The sequence below is a fragment of the Aquila chrysaetos genome, chromosome 18 (assembly GCF_900496995.4).
Source record: "Aquila chrysaetos chrysaetos chromosome 18, bAquChr1.4, whole genome shotgun sequence".
Lineage (NCBI taxonomy): Eukaryota > Metazoa > Chordata > Aves > Accipitriformes > Accipitridae > Aquila > Aquila chrysaetos.
Window position 1 is genome coordinate 1,672,702 of NC_044021.1, and position 12,236 is coordinate 1,684,937.

At 50.9% G+C, this 12,236-nt stretch overlaps 1 protein-coding gene across 4 annotated transcripts; it reads right to left on the bottom strand.

Moving 5' to 3' along the window:
- Positions 1-1,894: 1,894 nt before the first annotated feature.
- Positions 1,895-11,807, bottom strand: SBK2 (SH3 domain binding kinase family member 2). 4 transcript variants are annotated; one of them, XM_030042162.2, is made up of 4 exons: positions 11,704-11,807; positions 3,878-4,073; positions 3,074-3,276; positions 1,895-2,823 (listed from the first exon to the last, which is right to left on the bottom strand). In XM_030042162.2, exons 2-4 carry the CDS (start codon positions 4,062-4,064, stop codon positions 2,254-2,256), a joined length of 960 nt encoding a protein of 319 aa, XP_029898022.1. In that variant the 5' UTR covers positions 4,065-4,073; positions 11,704-11,807; the 3' UTR covers positions 1,895-2,253. The 4 variants fall into 4 exon arrangements, with proteins under 4 accessions (XP_029898022.1, XP_029898024.1, XP_029898023.1 ...); XM_030042164.2 differs by lacking the exon at positions 11,704-11,807 and adding an exon at positions 11,521-11,694; XM_030042163.2 differs by lacking the exon at positions 11,704-11,807 and adding an exon at positions 11,508-11,694.
- Between the last annotated feature and the right edge of the window lie 429 nt (positions 11,808-12,236).

A 12,236-nucleotide genomic window follows, 5' to 3' on the forward strand; every position in this document is an offset into this window, starting at 1 on the left:
GAGTTTCGCATTCCAAAAAGCCACGTTCCTGTTCTATAATTCTCTATTAGCAAGCATCTGTATCAGATTTTCCATTATTTTTCACTGGATAGTTGTCAGCTACCTGGCCTATAGATCCATTGGTCTTAGGGTTTCTCCACCTTTAAATACAGGAACTGTGTTGGTACCTTAACACTCCTGTGCTATTCTTACAGTAATCAAAGAGTAATTAAAGCCAAATCTCAGCGGGCCAGAGTTGAGTAGCATTTATTACATTTTTGGGTAATGAAAGATTCTAAGAGATGGAAGCGGAGAGGAGAAAACTGTGCCTTGAACAGGGTGAGCACGGTGCTGGTTGATAAGGTGGGTTGGGGAGTTGGAAGGAAGACACAAGGGATAAGCGATGTGGGGAGCTGCAAAAGTACAAAAGAGTAGTATGGAGGTGATGTTGCTGAGAGAGGAATAAGCGAAAGGTGTTTACCAGGTGATGGGTAGTAGAAAGGAAATGTTAGTGGGGAAGGTAAGGAATGGTAAAATGCCAGTGGGTGAGAAGAAGCTGGAAAAAGAGAGCTGGAGGTTAGGGAACTACAGAAGACTGTGGGCAGGAAAGGATCTGAGGCGAAAGAAAAGCTGGGATGCTAGAAAGTATGGTGCTGGAGCATGCATTTTTAGAAGTTACAAAGCCACTGAGAATGGAAACTGGGCTGGGGATGTTTCCAGCTATAGGATAAGGCTAGGAGCTGGAAGGGATTACCAACAGCAAAATCCTGGGGACTGGAAAGAGGTGGTAAGAAGAGCGCTAACCCCTAATTCTCTCCCTGCTACCTCCTTCCAGGATTAAAATATGCACCTAGAAGGACATTGGGGGATTAGGAGAGGTGTGTTGCAGGAGAAGGGTTAAAGTGGTGACAGGAAAAGCGAGACAGAAGGTCTTCTAGAGGGGTAACCAGGCATCTGAAAGAGGGTGAAGGACATTCTCTTAGGACCTGAAGGCAGTAAGAGGGAGGAGGTGTGCTTGGGTGGGTGCTGGATAGTCTTGGAAATGGTTCCTTGGGACTGAAGGATTCATTCAGGAGAATAGGAGCAGGAAAGAAGTGGTAGTGGAGGCTCGTGCAGCGGGGCTGGCTCTGTGAGGAGGGAGCAGTCAGTCTGGAGGAGGATGAGGAGTGAGAGCAAGGCAATGGTATAGGACTGCTGGGAGGAATCACTAGGGGAGTTTTGCTGGGGTTATTTGTACGGATAAATTTATGCAACCTGTGGTTACAGCTCCTCTGTTGGCCTTTCCTGGTGACGCCCAGGCTGATTACCCTCATAGTGCTACTGTCTTCTCAGCTGAATCCTACATGTGGGCGTTCGTGGCAGTGAGCTCGCCTTTCCACTTGCACCTAAGCCACTCGAGGAGGGAGAGGGGTGAGTTGTGCTTCAGCAGGGTTGCCGGTGTTTGCAGAAGGCCGTTTTCCTGAGTGAAGGGAACTAGAGGGGGACACTTGTGCAAACTGACACCGAGACTCCTGCTGCTAACGACCCTCCACGCAGAAGAGCCCGTCTGTCACCCGGTCCCCAACGTGAGGAAACGGGAAGAAATGCATGGCAGTGGGCAGGTTACAACGTGTGATTCCCGGTGGCTTTCCCCAACGCCCCACCTCCGTGGGTCCCACCGCCGTCATCAGTCCCCAGCTACCACCCGCAGCCGCACGCTGGGGGGTCCCCAGCACCTCTACCCCACCGGCCTGAAGCCACCCTTCGAGGGTGCTGGTGGAGGGCCAGGCAGCATCCAGGGGTGGCCCGTGCCTTGCACAGGTAGTCCTGAGACGGCCGCAGCCTCTGTCACGCCCCTGCTCTCCCACCGCAAGCAGGCCCCCCCTCAGGGCGTTTTGTTACGAGGGAAAAAGAGCCACATACAGAAACACAAAAGTACATATTTCGCTCTATTTCAAGACAAGGCAGGTGCCGCAGCCGCTAGAAAGCACCCTGGAGTCCCCGTGGCCGGGAAGGGAGCGGGTGCTTCCCAGGCAGACAGTCGTTTCCCAGAGAAGGGAGACGTTTCCCAGAGAAGAACGGAGATGTTTCCAAGCCCCAGGGAAGCACAAGGAGGTGGCACCGGGCAGCGCCGAGCCACGGGGCGAGGACCGTCGGCTGGGGAAGGAGCCTGGCTCCATCGGCAGCCGAGAAGTTGCCCTCTGGGCGGCCGCGGCCTCCCGCGCCCGGACCACCGCGGAGCCCCTCGCAGGCTGAGAGCCGCCGGCCTCCCCTCCCGCCGCGGGGAGCGGGCTCTTAGGGCTTCGCCGCGGCCTCCTCGCCGCGGCCGTCCTCCAGCCGCCAAGGGCGGTCGACGTAGCGCAGCGCCCCGCCGACGGGGCCGCGCTTGGCGGGATCGAGGGCCAGCAGGCTCCGCAGCATCAGGGCGGCCTCGGCCGTCAGGCGTTTCCAATGGCGGGGCAGGTCCTCGTCCAGGCCCGTCTCCTGCCACAGCATGAAGTCCTCAAAGAAAGGGTCGTCCGGCAGGCTCTGCTCCCAGGGGAAGTAGCCGGTCAGCAGGCAGAACAGCAGCACGCCGAAGGCCCAGGCGTCCAGGCTGGTGTCAATGGGCACCCCCTGAGCATCGGCGGTGTTGCTCAGCTCGGGCGCGGTGTAGGGGATCACCCCGGCCACCAGCTTGAGCTTGGTACCCTTGGGCCGCGTAAGCCCGAAGTCAGTCAGCTTGATGCGCCGGCACTCGGGATCGAAGAGCAGCACGTTCTCTGGCTTGACGTCACGGTACACGAGCCCGCGGCTGTGGATGAACTCCAGCGCGCTCACGAGCTGCTTGGCGCACTGCTTAGCGGCCGGCTCGGGGATCCCATCCTGCGCAGGGAGAGAGGGACGGGTGGTACGGCACACGCAGGGCACCTTGGCCGCCCTGCCGGCTGGACTCTCTGCACCGGGGAAGACCTTTGCACTTCTGGTCTTGCAAGCCTGAAGCTGCTTCAATGCTGTAGACCCCAGAGAGACCCACAGCCCATTGCCTTTATCTCCCTCCCTCCGACCCAACCAGCCTTCGGTTGGGTCCCGAACATTACGGTCCCGGCCCCCATGGCCTTGTAGCAGCACTCACCCGGGGTTTGATGATAGAGATGAGGTCTTTGTGCAGTGCTGGCTCGTAGAGGAAGCCATAGTACTGGCTGGACTCGATGGCAATGCCAAACATGCCGATGATGGCAGGGTGGGTGGCGAGGGAGAGCGCCACGCAATACTCATACAGGAAGGTGTGCAGCTTGGTACTGGCTTTGGGTAGCAGCTTGAGAGCCATAGGAGTCCCTGGGGATGGGGAGAGTGGGTTAGACTCTCCTGAAAGTCACTCATACCAAGGCCAGACAGAGAGGGCACTGAGCAGCCATGGGTCCGGACGCTCACAGCCGCAGGGAGGTCTCTGGCTACGTGGGCTGTCCGTCTGAGCTGGGACTACTGGGGAAGAGTAGTGTCATAGACCTTGATGGCCTTGGCCAACCCCACCTAGGACCTCCACTCACACCCTCTGTCCACGGGGCTTAGGGCGCCATTTAAGCTTGGCCTTGGGGCTTCACTCCCTGCCTGAGCTGTGTGGCGGGAGTGCTGGTTTCCAGTTAGATCACGTCCGTGCCTGTTCCTAGCCGTGAACCTGACTTTTGGATTGACTTCCCAGCTTGACCTTGAACCCTCCTCATCACAATAACCTTGCCTGATGTTCTGGGCTGCCTCCTGGCATCACCTGCTCCCTGGCTGGGTGCAATGGGATGGTCCCTGGCTGGGGAGGTCCCTGTCCTGCTGCTCTCCCTGGGGACCTCCCACCATGCCTGGTCCTGAGGAGCCACCAGCCCACCCACCGCCCTGGCGAGTGGAGGAAGGCACAGTAGCTCATAGGGCGCAGTCGGTTCCTTACCTCTCTGCCTGTGGGTCACGAGCATCACGTGGCCATACTTGCCCCTGCCCAGCTCCCGAATAACCTCGTAGTGCTCGGCCACCTCGGTGCGCACCAGGCTCTGAGCCGTGATCTCCAGGAGCTCATCTAGCACGGTGGGTGCCGCTGTCCCTGCCGCTGCCACAGCCGCAGCTGAGCTCTCGGCCATTGCTGAGTGCTGCAGAAACACCACAGCCCAAGTCAGGAACATCACAACATACACAGAGAAAACCAGATCGGACGCACCGCACAAACCGTGCCATGGCAGGGGATATTTCTGCCAACTGGAGCCTGAGCACTCTCGCAGCTGTGCTAGAGTTGAGCTTGTGCTTATATACAGTACACCTCTGGGCAAAGCCCCTCATCATATAAAAGGTCCATGTATTGAAGGGAACCTCCTTCAGCCCTCTAATCCTTTCTGGCCTCCAAACAGATGCTTGACTTTCTAATTGTAGTCCCTGGGGACTCTCCTTTCAAAGACCTGGGTCACCTTTCTGTGTTAGCTGTACTAAAGCTTGGCCTTCCAGGCTTCCTCTTATTCTAGTCTCCAAGGTGTTAGCAAAACAGTAGCAAGCAAAACAGTAACAGAGTCCCAGATTATCAAGTGTGACCCAGTCCTCTTGCTCTCCTCAGCCTACTGCAGCAAGACCGTGTCCCTCTGCTCAGAAAACCACCCCTGCTGCTTATTGAAGAAAGTCCTTGAGGTAGCAGCAGAGACAGACTTGCCCCTTAGGCAGAGGCACAGCTAGCCCATGACAAAAAAAAAAGGATTACTAGTCAGAGGCAGTGTGCTCCGAGCAAGCCAAAGGGAGCTCAGTACCTCACACTCCTGCTGATATTTCTGACCCAAAGTCACTCATCTGTGCAGCCAAGAAACTTAGGCAGGAAGGAAGCCTGGACATCAATGGCATTTTGAGCTACAGCCAGCTGCTTCAGACCCATTTCAGAGAAATGCTTTTTCAGTCCTCCCCAGCCAGCTACAAGGCAGCATTTTAAGGCACCTGTGGCAGCACTTTCCACCTGACTACCTCCCTGTGCTCTGAACACAGGCACCCCAGGCCCGGGACCCCCTCCTGGCTTTGGAGCAAGGTCACAGAACCAGAGTCACAGGATGGTCGAGGTGAGAAGGTACCTCTGGAGATCACCTAGTGCAACCTTCTGCTCAGAGGAAGGTTAACTAAAGCAGGTTCCTCAGGACTGTGTCCAGTCCGGTTTTGAATATTTCCAAGGATGGAGACTCCACAACTGCTCTGGGCAACTTGTTCCAGTGTTTGATCACCGTTATGGTAAAAAATTTTTTTCTTATGCTTAAACAGAAATTCTGTGTTTCAGGCCCACTGCCTCTTGTCCTGTCACTCAGTATCACTCAGAAGACTCTGGCTGTGCCTTTTTTACAGGTATTTATACACATCAATAAGATGGTCCCCTCAAGCCTTCTCCTCTCGAGGCTAAACAAGCCCCAGCTCTCTTAGCCTCTCCTTGTACAAGAGATGCTCCGATACCTTAATCATCTTCACAGACTGGATTTGTTCCAGTATGTCCACATCTCTCTTCTGCTGAGGAGCCCAGAACTGGACCCACTACTCCAGATGTGACCTCACTGGTGCTGAATGGAGAGGAAGGATCACCTCCCTCCATCTGCTGGTAACACTTTGTCTAATGCAGCCCAGGATGCAACCCAAGAGCCTGCGGGTTGCAGCATTCTCGGATGTGTCTTAAAGAGTGTGCAGTGAGACAGAGCTCCAGTGTAAAACCAGTGGCTCAGCTCTGCACCTACAAACTCAGGATCTCGTCCCATGAAACATTCTGACTCACAAGATGCCTTCTGGGGGAGGGAATAGGACCTCACATTGCTAAAAAGGAAGATGGCATCCCGGGAATATGAGTGGGAGCAGAAAGAAAGAAGCCTTTTCCCTTAGTTTTTACATTGCTCTATCTGTGACCAGAGCTTATTACAGTTCCTTCAACTTCCAGCCCTCACTGCTGCTAAATCCGGTCATTCTTAAGAATCCAGTAATTTAGCAACAGAATTATTTAAACCTAGGAAAACTACAAAAAGGCTGGATTTGTACAGGAGACTGGGACTACTTCTGGGAGAGCCCCCCTTCTTTTCCCTTCCCTTCTCTCCTAGACTGCATTGCTTAATCTCATCCAATTCAGAAGTACCAAGTAGTTGGCCCTACGTTTCTGCAAAGGCTTTGGCTTGGTGTGACAGCCAACAGCAGCCAAAGTTAGTACAGTCCGTGGGGAGTTCAACAATGAACAAGTGCATGCATGGGAGGGGATGAATGGAAAGCTGGGGACAAACTCACGAGGAAGGATGGTCTGGAAAGTATTTTAGAGATTTTGCTTTGATGTCCTCCTGTTTGCTGCCCAGCTGGCACAGCTTGCGAAATTCCACACAGCAAGGGCATCGCAGAACCCACAGACAAACCCACTCTGCCACTGACATTTCCAAACTGGTGTTGCCACATTTAGGTGTTAAAACAAATAGCTGAAAAAAACCTTTTAAAGAGTCCTAGTTAGGAATATAGAGAAAAAACTTAAAATGTAATAGATCTTTGAAAGACATAGACCTCCCCTTGATATTAGATAGGCTAAAGCCACACTAAACAGGGAGTGGAACAACAGGAGAGATGTCTGCTTGTCTTGTGCAGAGCACATTAGATTTATGTTTGTGAAAAAAATATCAGAAGATCTCTTCTGTAGGACAGTGTTTCTCCTATATCAAATTCATGGTCATATACAAGTTCTTGTCAGCAAATGGTTCACGATCTTCTCAGATAACTTAATTTCTCAAACCTGAGTTAGATAAAATTCCTTCCCTTGTAGGCTGGCCACCTGTTAGCGCTATCTAATCCAAAGTTTAGAATCTTCTCACTGCATCCACTTAATGTATTATTCAATAATGATATAATTTTCAAATATCTATTAATTGATGTGTTTTTATTTGTATTTGTTTATTATATGATTCATCTATTCTGTTTTTTATATGATTCATTACTTCTCTCCTATTTGTTGTGTGAAAACTTGCTTTTGTGAATGGGAGGATATGCTTCGCTCTATGGTCTCGGTTCTCACTCCAGCTTTGGGAGTCAAAACATTTCAGTCCATAAGCTTTTGCAATAAAAAAAATCCAAAAAACTCTTGTGTCCTTCCACTCCACATTTCAAGTGAACTGCGGTACAGGTGGCAAGGATCCTTACTTCCATGCATGGCCCCACTGGCAAGGGAGGGCCGATTGCCTGGGTACAGAGTAGAGCATCAAAGTGAAATAGCCAGCCTGGAAAAACAGATGAGCCGGAGGATATAGGTCGAGTGTCCTGAGGGACAGTGACGGGGTCTGATCAGGGCTCCGTATGAAGGCAGCCCCAGGTGCGGTCACTCCAGAACAGTTTGCAGGCTTTGGCTCCTGCAGCCCTTGAGGAAACTGATTACAGGACACAGTCTGTACTTCAGGAAATAGCCAGAGCTGTCAGGGCTTTCTCTGAGATTCCACTGCCGTTAGCTAGTAAGCTAAACGAGGGCCAAATTTGGGTCACCACTGAGCAGAGCGTGCCTGGGTGCTCTGCACCTACCTCTGCTACCTTCCGGAGTGCCATTTGCCCCTTGCGGAGTGACGAGCACCGGGGAGGAGGCCACCGGGGCCCTGGCCAGGATTCACTCGCCATTTGGCCATGTGGTATTGAAGGCAGCAGGCAGGGTCCTTTCCAAACCTGTTCTTTCCTCCACTACCCATCCTGTGCTTCATCTGCTAGACGTCCTGCTTCTAGGCTGTCAGCGTGTGAGAACCCCTAATTCCCCCAAAGAGTCTCTAATTACAGCAGCAAGAAATTCACATCCTTGCCACCATCAGGAGATGCTTCCCAACTTCCTCAGGAGCCGAGGAGGAGCTAGCCTACGGAGATACAGTGTCTTAGTCTAGTAATGTTATTCTGGTTCTTCAACCAAAATGATTAATATATTTGGTCCAGAAAAAGACTTCATACATGGCAAGAGCCAAAGACAGTGTGATCTCTGCATAACAGAGATGGTACTACGATGACAGAATCACAGAGGTATGGAGGCTGGAAGAGACCTCTTGAGATCATCTAATCCAATTCCCCTGCTCAAGCAGCGGCAGCTGAAGCAGGTTATCTAGGAAAGTGTCCAGTCAGGCTTTTAATATCTCCACAGATGGAGACTCCACAACCTCCCTGGGCAACCTATCATGCTGTTTAACCACCCTCACAGTAAAAAAAAAAAAAAAAAGGTGCTTTCTTGTGTTTAGATGGAATTCCTCATCTTGTAATTTGTGCACATTGGCTCTTGTCCTGTCAATGAGGACTACTGAGAAGAGTCTGGCTCCCTTTTCTTCATTCCCTCTCATCAGGTATTTATACACACCAATAAGATCCCCTCTGAGCCTTCTCTTTTCCAAGCTGAAGAGCTTCAGCTGTCTCAGCCTCTCTTCATATCAAAGATGCTCCATAAAAAATGGTCTCGAGCATATGGCATGTAGGGTCCATTTTCTTGCCTGACCTTCTACAGAGCTTTAACCCAAACCAAATAACCAACAACATTTGGGGCACCTCTTACAGAAAGCCATGCGGGCTTGATCCAAAGACAAACTTTGGTTAACTATAAAAGCCAGTTCTTGCTGTTACGTATTTATATGATACCCTAATCTGAATTTACCTAACCTGCTGCTGAAGCTTCTCAGCTAGAGAAAAAAGTTTCTTAGTGCCTGCTATATTTCTCCTGACTTTTGCAGAGTTTATATGCACTGTGGTCAGAGGTACCACCACAGTCTATGAGAACATATTTTAAACTACATAGATTGAGTAAAACTAGCAGGGTACAGCCTGAAACTCAGGCTATGTATTTAGCCAGTGCTTTACTTAGGTTTCACAAACCGTCTGGCACACTGTGCTTCTGTAGGTCCCACATCAGTTAGTTTAAAAACAGATAGGATGCTTCCAGAAATTGTAGTCACATTTTGAATTTTGAATAAACATCTCCATGCTCTCTTCTTACTGGTTAAACACCTTCAAACAACCTTCTGTCCACTTCTCAAACCAAGGCCTTTTGTCCAGCTCTCAGATCCATTTTATGGCTCTTTTCTGAAGCCTCACCATTTTTTCTGCCCCCCCAAGTTAAAACCCCGACTTCTCCTGGGGGAAATGCCTCCTGTGATGCATTCAGCTAGAACTACCCTCTGCCTCGTGCTGTGGCCCCAAGAACTGTTTTGGCAGGAACACCGCACTGAGAAGCTGCACTACCTTATACATCCATTATGACTCCAGAGTTTTTCCAAATTACTGGCGGTCTGGGGAGGGAAAAACTCCACTTGCTCTTCATGTCCCTTTCTGGGTGTTGCCTGCCTTGTTTCTACCTGAATACTTTCGCACCGCCTTTAATAAAGTACATTTTGCTCAAATGCACTTCATGTATCAAGCAATTCGGATCACTTGGTGTCCCTGCTGTTATCAAACCACCGCATTCATTTCTGTCTAGGGGCTGTGGAAGGACCCGACCTGCGAGGGTTTCCTATCAACCTCTAAATCGTTGGTGGGAGTTCGGAGCAGTTCTCAGCCCGGTATTGGGTCATACAGTGCCTGCCAGAAATGTCCCATTCACTGATCGTTCCCTGAAAGCTATCTGTACAAATTTATCCTGGCATTGTTCAAAATCAATAAGCCACGCATTTTTAATGGATTCAAAAATAAGCCCAGTATAATAGGTATCCTCACCCTACATAATTATTTTTATTAAATCCTGACTGTTATAATACTTTTACATTTGTCAATGATCTAGAAGAAAACATCCAGAAAAACTTGCAAATGACACAAAAATGGGTTTGGGTAGATAATGCATTGCTTGATAAAACTAGTGCATGCACATAGACACATAGAAAAGTGTTTCAAATGACCAAAGAAGTCAGGAGTTTAGTCTGGCATTGCATGACAGGGGAAAAAAAAAAACCACAACCCCCCTCCCCCCCCAAATGTCATATTAATCAGACAAATCTAAGTTCTTCATGCTGCTTTGTAGATAAATTGGCCATTGTGTAACCCAGAAATACAGATCTAGTATAGCCTCACTTCCTTTGCAGGCGCTAACATGTAGGATGATACAGAATTGCACTAGAAATAATCTGCAGTGATACAGATATACATCTTAATTATACAGATACAAGTCTAAGAGAATAAGGGTACAAGGGTTACTGATGTTGCAGTTTCCACTTTTGCATTCACTCTGCTGAAGAGAATGCCCAAAAAGCATCAGACACAGGAAACATCAGCAGTGAGAGGCAAACTAGCCTTTTCCAGATGCTAAATTAAGAAAATAAGCATCACTATAAACAAAAAAAATAGATGTAGCCATTCAGCTTTACATAGACTAAGAGAGATTATAACAAAAGAAGAGATCTGTTCTGAGACGACGTGCCTCTTACAGTGAACTCCAGTTTCTGCAGAGGTTCCTACGCACAGATGCCCTGAGACAGTCTGAAATTTAATCTCTGAAAATCAGCTGAGTTAGGAAAGCTGTATTTCTGAAAGGCTGGCCACCTGCTAATGACTTCTGCACTAGAATTGAGAATACTGTGCACCAGTGGATTTTGTATTTTTATTGGAAAGGCATTCCTTCCATTTGCTCTGCTTTGCATTCTCCTTTATCTACTTTTTTATGATGTTTTTTGGAATGTTAAAAATATACTGCTGTGAAAGCCTGGTTTCTCTAGGGTAAATTTCTTGAACTCTTCCGGAGGCCAGCTGATGGGTCAACAGAATTAGCTATTGGATGTTTTCTATCTTTTTAATGGTATCGGCGAGACCACAGTTCAGCAAGCTAGCCCTGGTGTCCACAGTTTGATGGAAAAAGGACCAGGAGAATGACAATAGGGCTGACAATTACAGGGGAAACTTCCAGGGGAGCAGTCTTTTTAGCTTATCAAACAGAGAGCAAAGAAGTGACTCTCTCATCTGTATGTACCTTTGTGGGTACTAGAATTTCACTACAGAGGGCTCTCCCAATTAAGAAAAAGCGTTATAATAAAACCAATTGCTGAAGCTGAAATGAGGCAATTTCAGACCTCAGCTGCGGTGCAGATTTTGTGAAGAAGGATATTTGCCCCTAAAAACCTCATCAAACAGCATGGAAGAATAACCTTCCATCTCTGGAACTTTTAACTCAAGAATGGGGCTTTTTTTTTCCCCTAAAAGGTCCAGTCTAGCGCGTTTAATACACGCAAGAGATCAGAACAGATTATCGCCGCGGTTGTTTCTGGCCTTATTGCTGATAGATTTATGAGCTTCTTTCTAAAACTGGTCAGCAGGCTAGTGCTTAATCTCACTGCGGAGAACCGCAGGACCGTCCCCTCAGCAGAACCGCGTATTGCTCCTCTCGGGCAGAAACACCCAGCAGCCTCCCCGGAGCGAGCCCCGTAAGCCTCTCCCCAGCAAGCACTATACCCGTATCTCCGCCGAGCCGCCTCCTCGGACAGAAATAGGGAGCGATCTCGCTGGGACCAAGCCGCATCACACCCTCCTCCCAACCAACCAGCCGGTACCGTGGCACCATCCCGCCGGCCGCGACCGGCCACAAAGCAACTTTTTTGGAGCAGACCCACCTAACGAGCTCACCGTCCACCAGATGCGTGGGAAACGGGCGCCCTCCGCGTCGTGCCGGCACGCTACGCCGGCGTCCCCAAAACCGGTTTGTGGGGAGCGGGCGCCCTTTTACGCGCCTGTCCCGTCTCCTCCATCCCGCCGCGGCCGTCACTTCTCTTCCCACGCTCCTTTTCCCTCCGTACTAAAGCCCCTCACCTTCTCCAGCAGCGCAGCACCGACGGCCGGCCGTGGACCGCCTCGCTTCCCACCGCCGCAGCCTCCGGGCTGGGTTCAGCCTGCGGCCAGCAGCCGGAGGGAGCTGCCAGGCATTACGGGGCTAAGCGTGACGCTCCGCCTCTTCCCCATGTCTCTGGTCCTGGGGGCACGCTGCCTCCCCGCTGAAGGTGACCTCCGGGAGGGAAAAAAAGAGGGGCGAAAAGAGGGGAGGAAGGGGGGCCGTCCGCCTGCCCCGCTTCACGGAGGGGGCTGCGTCGCAGGGGTCGGGGCGGGGTGGTGGTCTCTGCTCTAGCCGTGCCGTCGTAAGCCCCAGGGACCCTTCGGCAAGCCCACCCTTTTCTGCTTTTCCCTCCAGCTTGGGGTCTCGTTACAGCTGGGGGGGCAAAGCCGGTCCCCGGGCTGGTGCACGGTCCTTGCGCTGGGGCCGTGCCAAGTGAGAGCGCGTCCCCGATGGCAGGGCTCAGAACGACCCTGGGCTGCCGGCGCTTGCTCTTGGCTACCAAAGGGGCCGG